Genomic DNA, 17,323 nt, shown 5'->3' with positions numbered 1-17,323 from the left:
CGCAATCCAAGTCAATAGCTCTCTGCCCTGGGGAGGTTGAGCTGGTTTCTGCCAGGGGGTTCGATTGGGACAAAGCAGTAGTTCTTCAGTAACGTTGCCTCTGTTAAGGCCTTCTGTCTCAGGTTATTTCTGCTAACATGACTCACACTCCTGTAGTGAAATCTGACTCAATAACGGCCCAGAGACCACAATGGCCATCGTTCTCCACCGCTCTCTTTCAGGGAATCAAGATAAACAAAGTCCTCCTCTCATCCAGTTTGTAAGGGGGATTAAAAAGTTCAGACCTCAGAGAGGGGGGAGGATGTGTGTGAATGAAACACAGAGCTAGGAGAGAGAAAGTGGGTGAAGAGTGATATTGTCAATGAAAAAAAAGGAGATTCCCAATCACAAAACTTTATTAAAATGCCTGAGTTTGAGAACTCTATGGCTCCATTGGCCCTTAATATTAATATATCACCCCTGCTGCCTATATGTGTTTGACATACATACCTGGTGGTCTTTAAAACGCCTGCGGGACCACCAGCTTTTGTTGTGGTCGAAGTGCTGGGTTTTGGGGCAGTGGACGCCGCTGCTCTGCTGGCAGACACTACAAAAAACGGAAAAGGATTAAAATGAGGCTGCAGAAAAAAGTTCACGAAAATATGTTGAGCATAGGTTGTCAAAGTCAGCAGAGAAACGCCTTATTAAATATTTTCAGATAAGAAATAAATAAACTATTCAATTTAATTCAGTTATACTTATTTCATTCAGACTTACCTGTGGTTTTGGGTCTTGCTACGTTAACAGTCTCAGCTACTGGTCTCTTCTTAGGAATGCCATTCACTGTTGTTGGTTTGGTTCCATTTGTTGCTGTGGCAGCAGCAACAGAGGTAGTCCTGGCCGGTCCAACAGGCTTCTTATCAGGCACTCTAGATTGTTTTTTGACTGTGGAAGAAACTGCTGCTACACCCACCGGCCTTTTAGGTACAGCTCCGGCTGCTGATGCTTTTGCTGTAGTTGACGTCTTCTTGATTGCAGCTGCAGAAGCATTATTGGAGGATCTGACGTCATTCGTTGTGCGGTACGAGGCAGTACCTGGTCGTGATCCAGACGCCCCTGTCAATTTGGCTGAGGACTGTGTTTTAGCCGCAACAGCTTTTGGTTTGACTTTTAGGTCTCCTGCCGCTGGCTTGCCATTGGCCTTCGGAGCAGCCACGGGCGCAGCATCATTTGCAGCTTCTTGTGATTGCGATGGGGCTTGCTCCGTTGTGTTGTCCTGTGATGAGGAGGGCTCTGCTGCAGCTTCAGTGGGCTCCGTGGTTTCCATGGTATCCCCATCCGGTTTCATTCCCTCCTCCTAAAAAGGTGTGGATGCCAATGTTGCTGCTTCCTTGCAAGGTCCAGGGGTTCACACTCGTCTTGATTGGCCAGTTCCTTTCACACTTCAGTGTCCTGTAGAAGAACAACAAAATGCATTACAAACTGCACCAATTACATGAAATGTGTATACACTTCATGTCTCCTAAGTGGGCACAGTAGCCTCTCCTACCAACCCTCCAGCTTATTTGGGAGTGCTGTGAATGTCATGTGGATGGATGATTGCAAGAGCATGTTGTTAAGACCTGAGATCTGATTTCATTTTCTCCTGAATTTAAAATCTGAAAAAATGCCATTTTATGTCAGGATATTCTACGTGGCTTGTGATAAATGGGTCCAATATTTCCTTCATCGACTATGGGGCAGGTAGGTTGCAAAACCCACGTCACACAGATTTTGCAGTCTCCTTTCTGAACCGCCGCCGCTATTACTGCACACCACCTCGTAAATGTAGAATTTAACATGCTGCACTACTCATGAAGTCATATGATAACCATGTCACTGTCAGCCAAAGGAAATGCCATTTATGGCAAGGGGCCTCCAAGGAATTTGGGGGAGTCTGAAAAACAGGAAGTGAGCAGTGAGAGATGCCAACAAATCTGTTTTCTAAACCAGTCACTCTCCTCCACAGTCCGCCCATCTTACAGAACTGCCATGGTTATAATGCATCATAATGCGTGCAGCACTAAAATAAACTTGGGAATCAGTATCAAAAAACACCATAAAAGAACCGTGGATTGTTTTAAATGCACATTTTATGGGGTAGGATTATAAAAAAAAACTGATGACTTGTGACTGTGCTCCAAATGGCTTCCAGCATCTTGAAATTGAAAAGGGGAAAAAGCTGTGGTTTGAAGTGCTGAAAAGCCAAAAGAGGCTTCACAATCTCCTGACATGACACACAGCCCACAGAGGATGAGGAGAGGGAGGAGGTGGAAAACAAGCACCAAATGACCCATTTGTAAGCCATTGTCTTCTTCCCTCTTAAAACAGATGCAGATGGTAATCGTCACATCATCCTGTGATCACTTAAGAGAGATTTATGTGCTGGGAGATTCCTTTATCGACAGCATTAGTAAAAACTTGAAATTAATGTAGAGAAAGCTGAGGTTAGAGAAAAGGAAGGGTGGAGAGGTTAATGAGTTCAAGACGTATATATGACTGTACTCACACACATCCTCCACATTGGTCAAGTCCCCCCCCCCCCCCACCCCTCCTTAATCTGGTTGGACAGAGCTCTTCCAGGATCCATTATGGGTTTATTCCCCCTCAATCGCCTCCTCTACCCACACTCCCCATTCCTTTGCCCCACAGTAGCTTTCCCCACCCCCTCCCGATTACACCCCTTTTTTTTCCTATAGCCACTTGTTCCTCCCCTCCTCCAACTGCTAATAGATCTGCTTCCAGTAAATTGCTACACATATGGTCCAACCAGTTGAAGCTCTGTACGGCCTAGGAAACAAGCTGTGCTGGAGATGGATTGAAGAGGAAAAAAAACAAATTGAGGGGTATAGAAAAAGAGCAAAGACACACCCGAATATAACAAAGTAATGGAACAAATAATCACTTAAAAAGGGGTAAGAGAAAAGCTTCCTTCTACTAGGCAAGGAAGGCAGTAGTAATAACAATGAACAAACCATGACAGCAATTAAGAAAGAGAGCAGACTCTGCCCTTTCAGTGCAAACTACTAAGGAGTAGACAATTTATTTATGCAAGCCATTAAGCCAGGACAAGTTCCAATGAGCAGAATTTTCCACAGACACAAGATACTGAGTGCATTTATACAGCCGCATAAGTGCAGAATAAAAAGTCGACAAGCAATTGCTTTGTAGGTTGGATTAAGCATCTATATTCATCTCCAACAGAAATTTTAGAATTAAGTCTTTTGAAGGTGCAGCACTTATTGTTGTTAATGTGTAACTGGTGAGGAAACAAATGTTTCCTGACCTTTGGACATAGGTGGTTACAAAATGCTGTGGCCCCTCTGTCCCACCTCCAAAAATGTCGATGCGTGTGCACTCCTGTACAAAGTTAAACCGTCCTTGTAAGTTCAGTGAAAACAATGCTTTAGGCATCAAAGGACAAATGGATAAATAGACCACTTGTTGCCAGTTTTGGAATAACTTGTTTGGCCAGTTGAGTGCTGATAACCATTGAACACACATCACCACCAACTCTACACTAACACCCACACACCTGTACACACAACCACAAAAAAATCCTAATCTCCTGTTTAAAATAAACAAGTCCAACCCTTTGGTTCAGCCGCGGATAAGTTACAACCTTGACTCAGTGCTTGGCTTAAAACAGTTTCACTCCCGCTGCTTTCTGTTGTCTTTATTCTCTCTGGTCTCTGTGGTTACAAATGTCACACAGGAAGGAAGCTCTCCAACACAAAGTTTGGACTGTCTCTTCCTTTGAAAAATATCAAGCCTCAACTCTTACATTTTCTTTAGTTGAAGTGTTGTCTGGGCTTGTATGAGCAAAACAAGGAATCAAATTGTTTGGGCACTTGGGACAACTGCAATAGACTGAAAATACAGTATTCCTATGTGCCCAAAGATCAAATATAGTATGATAAGAAATTGGCCTTACTGTATCTCAGAAACTGCAAGCAGCACAATCAAGTATTTGGTATCTATGAAATCATAGCAAGTTGAATATCAAGGATATACACACATATGTAGTGTAAATTTTGTATTTTGATAAAAGTGATTCTTTATCACATTAAAATGTACAACATTGTACTGTTGTACTTGTAGAGAAAGTGTCTCTGTAACAGATTTCAAGACTTTATTTAGTATGATAAGCAAAATTTACATAACATTTGTTGTGATCGGTCTACAGTGTTTGGGTTCAAGTGATAGTCAATTAGATAATGTGCGGAGCCTTTGGGAAAGTGTTGCGTGAATCAAATCCATTGTCCTCACTCCATTTATGTAAATGGGAAGGTTTGGCAGCCATTAGCAAATTGGGAGATTTTAATCTGATGGGAAGGCACATTTGTGTTATTTATTTGTTTTTACATCAGGTCAAACTTGCCATTTGAGAAAGGCGGCAGCTGACCGTGTCAATAAATGCCACCCAGTTTATTCAGACAGGAAGGAGCTGCTCCAAACAAATAGCAGCGAGACAGGGAACTTGACTGGCACAGTGATGTGCATGGCATAGTTTTGCCAGTCTAGCTACTAATGCCAGGGGCTTAGCAGATAGCAGAATGAATCACATTCCTCATGTGATGACCCCCTTCTGGCCAAGTAAAAGCATCATGTCTAACCAGCTGACACTATGTGACGCAGCATGGAGAGGAAGTGAATGGATCATTAAAATCCCATCCACACACGCACGCACAGATAAGAGATGTTTTACTTAATTACAACTAGGCTGCTCTGCAGGGCTGCTGCTTGTTTTCATATCCAATAGACCACACTTGACACCAATATTATGTAGACTTTTGAGATTCTTCAAGCTGTTATCATCTGGCTGGGAACATGTTGAGTCAGAGCTGCTCTATTACACCGTTTTATGCTAAAAAAAAAAAAAATGACTGAAACACCCGCAGCATTTTTTAAAAATCGTCCATCTGGTCAAGATGAACCGCCTCGTGCATTTCGATGAAATGCAAAAAAAAAAAAAAAAAAAAAAAAAAAAAAAAAAAACAACTCCATTGTCTGCCATTCTCTCAGTCCACATTTGCATAACAAATCCTGGTTCACTGAAGATTTAAAACCATATTCAGGATGCATTCTTTCAAGCCAGCTCCACATGATGGGTAGTAACACAATTAGTTCAACACCCCTGGTGACAATTACAATGTGTTGCAAGTATTGTGATGGACAAAGGCTCAAAAGGTTGAAAAAGAAAAAAACTACTGCAGCAACATGCATTTATTGAGAAGGGTGTGTTTATAAATGCAGACGTCTATGCGAGTTTGTTAGCGGGAGTCTGTCTAGACAGAGAAAGGGCCTCAGTGGTATTTACATTCCACTTCTTCTAATAAAGAAATATGGCCTTGTGCATCTTTAAATCTTACTCCTGACCCGTCTCGAGGCAGTTTAATTACATCTGTCCTACACCATTTCTCAGTCTCTCACTCTACTTGTCCAGACATTAGAAGTGGTGCCTGACAAAAATGGGTCATTTTTAATACTGTGTCTAATACAAGTAGAGGGGGATTTAGCTGTGTTGAGAGCATGGCAGGGGTTTGGAATGCATTGTGCAGACTGCTGGAGGTGGTGGTGGATGCGGGGGCTGTTGATACTGATGCTGGGGCTTAATGTCAATGGTAGATTTACCCTAGACTGCTTTAACAAGGCTGTGATTGCAAACCAGCAAAAACATATTATACATTGAGCATGTGTCTAAACTGAAATATGCTCCTAATTTTCTTTCACAGTCTTCAGACATTTTAAGGTCTATTTTTTTGGGCAGTTCCCTCTTACTGGATTAGTCATTTTTTTATCCTTTCATCCCATACGTCTCATTACCATTTTTCTGGTAAACATCCTTTGTTGTCAAGAGTGTTGTCGTCAAGGTGGGACACAAAAAACGTAAACAAAAACCGAATGCCTCATATTCATAATTCAGTACATTTACAAAAAAGTTTCAGTTTGAGCAAAATATATTGTCTTTGTACAGTTTCCAATTGTATATATATGTCAAAGATGTTTACCGTGTAACGTTTAATGCCTTGTTCAGCTTACCCAACTTTTAAAGTCGTCAGGTCACTGTACAGTTCACAGTACACAAGTTGTGATGAGTATTTTGGTGATAAGTGGGTGAACCATGGGAAGGTAGGTTGACCTGTGAGTCGGGCAGGTTTGAAATTTATACAGTTATCCAGCGTACTAGAAAATATCACTGGTTCAGGCGGGCGGGTCAAAAAGAGACAAAGCCGCGTTTCAAATTAATTATTAATTAGGCTTACTGCAGAAACATTGTGTACCATCGTCCTTCTGCAACCTCTCTCTTTATTCCCTCTCAAATGCTCAAGCACATATAAACCGTTTCAGAGACAGTTACACTATTTTTTACTTTCCCAAACTCACACACGAAGAGACAGTCTTCCTCTTTTTCTTATCTCAAAAAGACACACCACCACCAGAGCTCTTAATATTATTCGTCTACCAACCCATGTCTTGTGCTCACAATGGCTGAAGCTCCAACAGATCTGGATATTTAGCATGCCAGATATCTGAAATGTGTCAGCAGATGCATGGGTGAGTCCCTTAGATTCTATGAACAGTTCACACATGGGGATCTCACTCACAGGAGTGAGTGCCAACGCCAGTTTGCCTCTGATCTGGGGCTTTTGTCAGGAGAAATCCAACAACTAACACTGTGTGATCAACCATAATGATAGATGACAACGGCCTTCTGAACCTACTAGTAGATTTAGTAAACTATTGAAATGTAGTCATCACTGATAACTGACTTTTGACTGTCCAACAAAACAAGATATTTGGGAGGCATCATTTTCTGACATATATTCAATCCAAACACAAATATTTGGTTGCAATGTTAAACTAGCCACTTCAGTTGTGCGATGATGAGTTTCTACTTTAAGATCCACGTCAATGCTGCATCTGCTCCAAGATGATTAATGGTAAAAAGTGAATTCTGGCAGCAGCAGCAGCGGTATCAAGAGAACATCCAACCCATCTACATTCCAGCTCTGCTGACTTCCTCAAGACTCCTCAGGGCTGCACAGTGACAGCTGTCTGTGTGCGTTTATGTGTGTGTATGAGTAGGGAGTGAAAAGGGTCATGGGGAGTCCAATGAATGTTTGTGCGGTTTGTGTACATGAGATGGGGCAGTGTGTGAGGTGCGAGAGAGCAAATTAATGTGTAGGATGAAAGTGTGCATGTTGTGAAAATGTCATTTGCAGAAATGTACATGCAAGCAGACAACAACAGAAAATTGGAATTCAGTGGCCCGCCACTTCCTGCATTCTTTCACTTCCACACTTTTTTTTCATCTCAATGTCTGTCAATCTGCTAGTTAACTTTGCTCTGGTGTGTGTTAGAGTCATGTACACAGCATGAAACACAGGCAGTATTCAGTCCTAGTGTGGACACAAATGTATTTGAGTGAAAAGGCTAAGAGCTTGTGGGTGGTCGGTTTATGCAGTGATAGGCAAAACAAGAGGTTTAATCGTGTTTGGGAAAGAAAGGGGTTTTCCTAACTTAGGCCTCAAGAGTTCAGATGCAAGGAAAACAGCTCACATTCACGCTAATCTCCAACTACTACTACTACTACTCCAAAAACCATCAAATCTACAGAATCAATTCTCAATGCCAGATAAAAGAACAAATTCATCTTAAAAGTTGGACCATAAAATTACTTTGAGTAGCATGCTTTTACACACACTGCCTCCATTTCTCTATCTGACCATACAAGGCAGTGGTGCTGCATCAAGTCAGTGTTTAGTTCACACACATACAGAGTGACAAGAGAGAAATTGAATCTGCTGTTGGAACACTCAGACATACGTCTCTGAGCATGCGGACAGGAGAGGCAGAGTGCATATGAGCCAAGCATTTGTGAAAATTATGCTCTACAGTTCACACTGCTGAATAGTTTCCTCCATCTCTGCACACCACTGAGTCTTTGCAGTTCAATTTCGCTCTGACACACAAACACAATTATTGTACAATCATGAGTCCTTGGAGGATATTTCACAAACACGACCAAGAAAAGGGATACTTATCAATTTCAGTGTACCGCTCTTGAATAAAAGTGACCCTGTTCTACAGCCTTGATCAGTATCACTAATCTTACTTGTGACTTTCCCAGTTAGGGCTAATGTAGTCAGTTTAAAGCAGGTTATGAACAGGAATGCATCCTTTAATTAGAAAGCACCAAACAAGAAGGCACTGTGGCTCTATGGCCAAAGAATTGGATAATGTAGTTTTTCTAAGCTATGATAACCAAAAAAGCAAAAACATAGTCACATTTAACTAAGTCAGAGATTCAGTTTGGCTACCACTTTTAGTGGGTATCAGTAGCATAGTTTGATTTCAGCAGTTATTTATCAAACTTTTTTGTTCAGGCAGGATTAAATCTGTTCTCCTCGCTTAAGAATAGAGCGTATAGCATTCTCTGCCCTGCCAATTTATGTACATACAATATATTTAAATATAAAACTTCATGCATTTTTATTTAGATTTCTCAAATTTGGTCAAGGAGAAAAAATATTTTGTCATAAAATGACTGATTCGGCATCAATACAATTAGTGAATGTTAGTAAATGATGCAAATCCTTCAGTGGCAGGAGTCAATAAGTTGAGGTTTAGACCTCACTAGGCTGAATGCATGTGCAAATAGTTATGTGTCTGGTCCAATGATATGGATAGCAATTAGTCTAAAGGTGCTTACACCTCACAGTGTGCGAAATATCCTTCTTCCCTTCTGCAAAGTGATCCAACAGTCTTAAGAAGGATGCTGACAGCTCGTGCCAGGTTAGAAACAACCAATAAACATCAAGTAAATGAAGGATGATGTAGCTTGTCAGCTACTATCAGTGTATGAGCAACACTGAAATTGGATTATTGACTTTTGGCACAGTGTCCCACTGGCTGTGAAGAGCACAAACTTGTTCAAATGGAAATTCCTTGAAAATGAATGAATGAATGAATAGCATATTTAGGTTTGAACTTAACTCAAATACATTCTTTGTGCAGTTTTTAACTAAATATATGCCTTCTTGGCATTTTAGCTTATCAAGTAATATAAAAAGGTAACTGATGTTGCCACTTTATAAGAAAGATGTTTTAGTCATGTAAGAGGATTCATAAATTTAGAATAGATTTCTTGTTTTGAGTACTGCCTCTGCTGCAGTCCAGCAAACGTATGGTTGTCTCAGACATTTATAAACTTTTAAAAAAAATATATTTTCCTTGACAATAAACCACACAAGTTTCAGCTGTCCAGAACATTTGACCCAAAATTACTCCACCTGTTCTACCACAGAGATGACACATGGACAAGGTGAGTAGACTGGAGATGACTGTCAACGTTACAACACCCATTAATCACAAGATGCATTCCTCAGCAGGCTGCCTGGCAGGCGAGAAAGCAAAGCATCTCCATTACTTGTGGGATATTGAGGGAGGAGGGAGTAAGGAGATGCTGGTATTCTTCCTCAATCTCTCAACAATGTCTCATTAAAACAAAACCACAGAAATGCATACGCTCTGTGACATCCCATCTATTTAGTCAAGATCACATAGACAAAACAACAAAACACAAAGACACTTCTGCACTAAAAGTTACCAAGCATAGTTTTCCCATGTGGCCCAACTATTCACTGTGAACTTTAGTGCTTAGCCATCACCATCACAAACCATTTTCAAACCATTTTCAAACCTTAATGGTGAATGGTAAAATGTAAATCTAAGAGCAGATAATGAAACAGTTGTACTATCAACACAGCTCTAACCAAGTAGTGAAAGACAGTGAATTATCCTTTCAAGGCAACAACTAAAATTCTTGCGATTCTGAAATGCTTGACTATGCAACCTGCTTTCCACTGATGCGTAGTAGAGAAAAGGAAGCATTCCAACATTAATCATCTCTTCCAGAACATCCTATTTATATTGTAAGATGCAATAATGCAATTTCAAAACCATAAAAACATCACCCAAACCATGCATATTTTGCAATGAACCAATGTAAGCAGCTGTGGGTGGCAGTGAGGGCAGGGCTGTCTACAGAGGCTCCTTCTCACCCGTTGCAGAACACAATCAAGAAGATGAATGGCACTCCGTGTACCTCGTTATCTGTAGACAAAGAGATGCAGTCGCCCTTAATGATTTTACCAACTCACTGTCTCCTCCTCATCTGTCTAAATAACAAGACTGCGTGCAAGTGATGACAAGCCCTATATCACTGTATTTCATCCCAGGACTGCACTGATGAATTCTTGTGCTGAATAAGTCGACTATCAACAAACTGCACAATGTCATGAATCGCCTGGACAACTATGATCTGATCAAGCTACCAACCAGAAACCAAGAATTTACTCCAGCTTTAGCATTCTGAGCGAAGCCCAATCGTCAACATCAACATGATTGCACATTATGATCTGCAGTTTGACAAACAATCCACAAATGTCAATGCATTCTAACATGTTTTCATAAACATATGCACCTTCTGCGGAAGAGTAACAAATTGACCTGTATTCGTGATTTGGCAACACACCACATGTTAATGACAAATCCTTTATACTTGTGCTGGAATGAAAGGCACCTGGAAGACATCCAACTAAAGGCTTCTATTTGGACAACAGGACAAGGTTATTTGCATTAATAAAACTCTATTGTGTCATAAATATTTAATGATTAGCCAAGATTGTCTACCATTGCAGTGCGTAAAGGCAAGGTTTGGCTTATAACCTTAATGCAAATAGCTTGAAAAGTTGCATAGGAACTGCACAGCATTGCAATATTCTCTTCACTGCAAAGATATGAAAAAATAAGACTAAAAAAAATATATATACAAAAAGTGTTGGTACTGACAAAAATACCAATGCCCTTTGAAGAAAAAAAACACTTTCATCAAGCGGGGGTTGGGCTAGGCCTTAATCACGCAGCTCATTCTAATCAATTCCATACGGGACACTAACATGTGCTAAGTGACTGTAAGCTATTCAATAAGGCCATTAGGAGCAGGTGGTTAAGTGTGGCTACAAGTTAAATGGACTAAGCCAGTTAGCCTTGAAGGGAGTGGCAGTCAGAACGGGATGGACTGGAGGCTACTGGCAGTGGAGTGGTCTGAAAGGCTGCAGGGATACGGGTTACAATCTGTTACAACCCTAGCAGGGTTTTTTCAAAAAGCACCGAGTCAGGACCTGCTGCCACCAGGACAGACTGACAGTGGGGATAGTAATAGGGTGGCATCATCAACCAGCGAGAGAAGTGAGTGTGTGTAATCAGATCTGGTCAAAAACAACAACACTCACGATGATCATCTTAAGTGTTTGCATGCATAACTGAGTGTAACATTAGGGTACTGTGAGGGGGAGGGGGGGCAGACAAGCCACATTGTCTGCACTGTGCACCATGTAACCCCCCTCAGGCATGGTGCCGAGGGGAGTGGGGGTGGGTTTTGAGTGGATTAACTGGTGCAACGGGACGAGAGAGCAGCTGGCGCGGGTAACTTCACCCAAAAGGACCCAGGGATATCGAATGGGCTGCAGGGTGAAAGAGGGAAGGATGGATGACAGTAGACATGTATATCACATGGATCAATTGAATGCACATCCAACCTTCAACCTGCTCATTAATAGCTGGGCTGAGTATCAGTGATAGAAACTGCACTCGACTTTACCACACCACTGTATAGGGTTGAAGTAGCAGTCTTTATATCCATTCAGACAGCTACATCTGCAGCTGTGGTTCCACACATCACTGCTAAATGGTTGCCATATTAACAAAGCATCAGTTTTGCTCTCTCTCCTATGTCAGTTACATTATGTTAAATAACTAACAATCTTCCTTAACAGACACACCACTTCCCAAAAAAATTAATCTAATTTAAAGAGGGGATGTGTAGCAGAAATCAGTAGCAATGCTGTAGAATGCTTGCCAGAAATGGACGGAAGTGAAAGGTAGGGAGGGAGTTATAGAATTGAGCCATAGCTAGAAAATAGAGAAGGAGCAGGCATACTGCAGTATAAAACTCACACCAGCTTAATGGTAAGGACCCTTGTCCTATATCATCTCCTTGTTTTTCCATTTCCTGTTGCTTTCCAATGTCAACTTACGAATAAAAAAAAAGGGAGGAGGGCAGTGCAGAAGAACAGCTGAAACGTAACCTGCAATTTATTTTATTTCATTATTTTGTTAAAAGCTTTTGACATTTTTAGTAACTTGAATTCAGCATAAACAAAAAAAGGCAAATGAAGAGATTCTGTCAAGGATGGTTGGATATCGAGAAGCCAGAGCTGACATCAGTTTTGCCATATTAAAGCCAGCCAGCGGCTACTCTCTTGTGCACCAGCCAATTGGTTATAGACAGGCAGGCAGATAGTCAATATAAAACGGGAGGGCCCGAGGGCCAGATCAGTTACCAAGCCTCTGATGGGGCAGGGTGAGCTGAGGCCAGATGGACAGTGATCACACACCTTGTCTGCCTCTCTGACAACCACACCCCTGAGCTGTGCAAACCAAACACATACACACACAAACCCATTACTAAATACACAGGATTTACTTTCTTTTGCTTATCAAGAGTCAGAGCAAAGGACCACAACAGGATATACCCAGCCTGCTCAACACAAACAAACATACCCTTTTAGCAGTTGTGCAATTTGATACACCTCAGACAGACCTGGATCAATAACTAAATAAATCAAAATATACACCGTTGCTTCAGTAGAGGCCTCTACTACACATAGCAAATGTTGCTGAGTAAATAAAAATCCTTATCATACAGTATTCTTATGCCCCCTCTCCTTTATGCAGTGACTCTATACACATACACACACAGGTCCTCTCATTAGCTGCAAATGTAACACATCTATCTAATTCTGCAGTTTGTGGCAGTGCGAATATCAATGCAAATGCACCCTAAAAGGTCTATATTGACATGGCACAGCAAAATGTCTTTGGGGTGGCATTCAAGGCTACCCAAAGTGAGCTAACAAACAGACTACGAAAGTGCTGAATTACTCTTTCGATAATTACAGTGCACTGAGCCCAGCTTCACAGTCCCAGACAGACTGAGTGCCTAAAAATGCAGCGCCAGCGTCCACCACTTTATCCTGATGGGCAGGAGAGTGCCAGCCTCCAAACCACAGTGACGAGAGTTACGGCACCACCCCGTCTCACCGTTCCACAGCCGATCAGCCAACAGCAACACAGGAGATGCACGACCAACCCTCAGGGTGAATGATATAGTTTAACCCCAAATGTCATCGTAAAACAGATGCTGTAAAGCTGGCAGGAGTTGGGATTGAATTTCCATGGGTGTGGGCCTGAGACTGACCCTGTAAAAGCAGCTGACTTCCCAGCAGATGCAATTGCTCGAGCAAGTTCTCTCACACACACGGTGCAGGCTGAAAAGCGCAAATGTCAATGTTGACATAAAAAATGAAGACAAAAAAAACAAAAGAGCTGAAACAATTAGTCAATCATTTAGCAACAATTTTGAAAGTCGATCACAGTCGTTTGGTTCAGTTGTGCAAAACATTCCCATTAGAGAATCTGGAACCAGTAAATATTTGTGCAAGAAACAGACACAAGTAAAGCAAAGCTGCAATGACGGATAAACTGAATAGGCCACAATTGTAACCGGTTTTAGTTTGCCAAATTATGATTTGGTTTTGGACGGATGTCAGGCAATACAAGACATTCGATTAGTCGCCTTTAGGCTCTTTGGATTTGTGATGGGCATTTAATGAGTCCCGTACATGTCACTGCTAAATCATGGTATCAAACAGTTACACATTTCATGTTGTTAACAAACATATGGCATTAGTTTAGCATCAGGCTAGTTGATATGCCTTTTATGAACCAATCAATGTATGCATTGTTAAAATAATCAGTAGATTAACTGATAACAAAAAAGATTGCCAGATGCAGCCGAAAAAGTTTAACTTTTTGCATGATTGAATGCATATTACTTGCCCTTTATTCATTTTGCATGGGCCAAAGAAAGATTAATTCAGGTAATACCAATGTGACCTCTTTTTTTCTCCCTTTAATTTTAAGAAAGTACTTTGAATGTGATGGATTTTAGCTTTAACATCTTCTCCATAATAAATCTAAAAATACCAAAACAATGATGTTTGCCGATAAAGCAGAGACTGATCAGTAAGTACATTCTGTTCTCACAGTATGGGATTGTGGTGGAGGATAGATCTGAACCCTTGACCCCCCCCCCCCCCCCACCCCACACATCCGTAACCATCATAACTCTCACAGCTGTTGCACATGAACCTCCGCTAAGCTGAATCAACAGCAGAAATCGTCAGCCCTTAGATGTATTAATCCAACAGCATATCACACCACTTAAAAGGATGAAGCTGACACTACAGACAGCAGTAGCTAGTTTTTGTTCACAGGCTCGTCCTCTTCGATAAAAATCAAGTCGTTTTGGTGGGCTGGCCCAGGCTGCTGAAATCTGACACGTTATTACAAGCTTGGGAAAAGCTCTCAAGTGGTTGAGAAGAAAGCCTTGATTTGTTTCCCAACATGTGGCATTTCAAAAAGTTGTACTACCACAAATGTTGCAATGTCAACCACCTGCATTTCTCTCATGCTTGAAATAATCAACTGCAGCCACTTCATCAGGCACCACAGGCCTGCCTCAGTCACTAAAGTAGGACAAGACTGAAAAAGACACCAGGTAATAAACTTGAAGCAACCTTGTGAAAAAACATATAGATGGAATAAAACTTTGTGATTTAGCAAAATACAATTAGATAATGATTCAACATAAAATACTATTCTCTTTTGCATAGTGCTTGCAGCTTCCTCTTTAAACCATCTTATCCGATCCCTTGAGACTTGTTTCAAGGTTATAGGATGCAGTGAAATGAGACGACTATTTTGAGCACCTCTTCCAGTTTGCTTTGGCCTTTAGGAAGAGGAAAGGGAAACAGAGGTGTTGACATCGGAAGTGGCTAAAATCACAGGCTGCGTCCCAAATAAGAGGCTTGATCTGTGTGTGGGGCTTACACAGAACCTGAAGGGCTGACAGAACCTGTTCCTACTCCTCTGGAAATGGCCGTCTAGCACCAAGGAGCCACCAAAACTAACTGTTCATTTGGATGGACGAATTTATTTCACGAAACATTAATGCATTGTTTGGGGTCACGAAGGCACAGAGTCCCTATTAAAAGGCTTAAAAACAAACAAACTTTGCATTGTTTCATCAACTTTATACTTTTAATTTTATTAGAATTACTAATAAACATCAATTGGATGATGACATTTTCATAAGTCTGCTACATTTTGCAATACTTGGTTATATCTTTTGTTATATCTAAATTTTAGATTAATTGCTTAGCCCTACTCCAAACCAATAAATATCAAATCCAGTCTCAAAACGAAACACAAAGACCTAAAAGACATACTAACATTCACTTAAATGACCTGCAACAGTAACTGACCAACCAGTGCAAATACCTGGTAGGTAAAACATGATATGTACCAAGTTTATTCATCAATGAGGCTGACCTCAAAATGTTTTGTTTGTTAAGACTTTCCTCCATCCAAGATGGGTGATTTTAAAATCTGCGGCGTCATCTTAATGTTAAGTCTATGAGCTATTGGGGCTTAGCTAGAAAGCCAGAAAAGATGTAAAGCAAAAAGGGAGAGAAACCATTTGCTTGTGTCATTCACACCCAGGTGGCATCAACTCCTCAGCAACAACATCAACACACACGGAAGCTGTAGCATGAGGGTTTTTTTTTGGAGGCGACACCCCCAGTGAGGGCCTGCATGTCAAATATCTTATTGAAGCCAAAGCAAGAGTCACTGCTCCCACACCCAAACACTGCCCACCACACCCAGGCAGGCCAAAACACAAGGATTATGTAATGCATACTCTGAGCCAAAAGCTGAATGATAAACACAACAGCATCCCTCTATCGCTGAGATCTGCAGACGATGCCGTCTGATAGTCTACCTCTGAGCTCGCCCTATTCCTCCCTTCTCTCTTGCAGCTCTGCCAAATCAAGAAAACGATCATTCCATGTGCAGGGATGCAAATATGAAAACAGAGATGACTGTTATCTTGGCAAGAAACAACTGAAAAGGCACTGGAGGACTTGGGTGTGCAGGCAGTAAAATACAGGGTGTTAGATACTTCAAAATTACTTTTCATATCTAGCAACACATCAGTGATGTATGATGTTTGACTTAAGTTTTCAGCTTTTTTTCTTCTTTCAACAAATCTCATATGATATCAAGACATAACATCCTTGACTTCAGGATGCCTCAAATTAAATTAAAAACAGAGCAGAGATCTTTATGATCAGTAGGCTACATTAACAGGGTTTCCAACATATTTCAAACACATGGGATACTTTTTTTGTAGATCTTATTTGCCTCATCACCAGTGTCTAATATCAAACTGTTCCTTGTAATGATGGTGTCTCCACCAATGACCCCTTGGTGGTCCCAGGACCCCAGTTTTGGAACTATTGTTTTAAGAGTTTCTGTGTTTCTTTCAAGCCTCAAGTGGAGTTTTTAAATACCATTTGTCTCTGAGAACAAACACGCTGAATTATCCCAGGTTTAGCGAAAGGCCCGGTTTAGCATCACAGAACAATAGCGGTGCACTGAAGGAGCAGCTCGCTGAGAGAAACACATGAAGCCAGTTCATAAATTGAACCCGATACAACCAAGACGGTGCCAGCTGAGTCTTGTACACCCAAATAAATGCCATGTTGAGAGTCAAAACCACGTTGAAACCACCGCCCCGACCGTTCCGTGCCGTACCATGCTAACGTCCATCATCACATCCAGCCACAAACTCCACACTGCAAAGAGGGCGTCTGGGTTCAAAACAAACCCAGTCTGCTTCATTTAAAATTCACATCAAGAAAAGGAGGCGAGCTTCCCTTACAGTCATTTTGCTGCGAGGCTACTTTGCGGTTAAAAAGGCACAAAGAAACGAGAAGGTGATGCAGCATAACTTAAATTATTTTACTCCCACAGAAACGTTGATTATTCTCTCCGTACGTTACCTTGCTGCTGTCGGAGACTCCCGGAGAAACAAACAGTCCGTCCCTTTCGGTCCTGCGCTGGAGATTTAAAAAAGAAATGCACTAAATGTGTCGACAACGCCGTAAATTTCACAGGGCTAACAATAAACCCGCGCAGGCTGCGGCGAGCGTCCCTCTCCTTGTCCTTCCCTCCACGTTTGAGCGGCGGCAGGCGGCGGCAGGCTTCATGAAGGATGGACTCGGGGCGGGGGGAGTGACCGAGGAGTCCGGCGGCGGCGGAGTGTAGACGG

General features: G+C 41.6%; 1 protein-coding gene across 1 annotated transcript in view; it reads right to left on the bottom strand.

The window, feature by feature from the left end:
• prr36a (proline rich 36a) overlaps positions 1 to 17,289 on the bottom strand; it is a 29,461-nt gene extending 12,172 nt beyond the window's left edge. Inside the window, exons 1-3 of the mRNA XM_059340173.1 lie at positions 17,055 to 17,289; positions 757 to 1,431; positions 490 to 586 (exon numbers count right to left, since the gene is read on the bottom strand). Coding sequence (XP_059196156.1) covers positions 490 to 586; positions 757 to 1,327 — 668 coding nt within the window. The 5' untranslated portion in view covers positions 1,328 to 1,431; positions 17,055 to 17,289. The remainder of the gene's footprint in view (positions 1 to 489; positions 587 to 756; positions 1,432 to 17,054) is intronic.
• Between the last annotated feature and the right edge of the window lie 34 nt (positions 17,290 to 17,323).

The sequence above is a fragment of the Centropristis striata genome, chromosome 1 (genome assembly GCF_030273125.1).
Source record: "Centropristis striata isolate RG_2023a ecotype Rhode Island chromosome 1, C.striata_1.0, whole genome shotgun sequence".
Lineage (NCBI taxonomy): Eukaryota > Metazoa > Chordata > Actinopteri > Perciformes > Serranidae > Centropristis > Centropristis striata.
This window is presented reverse-complemented; position numbering and strand designations above follow the sequence as displayed.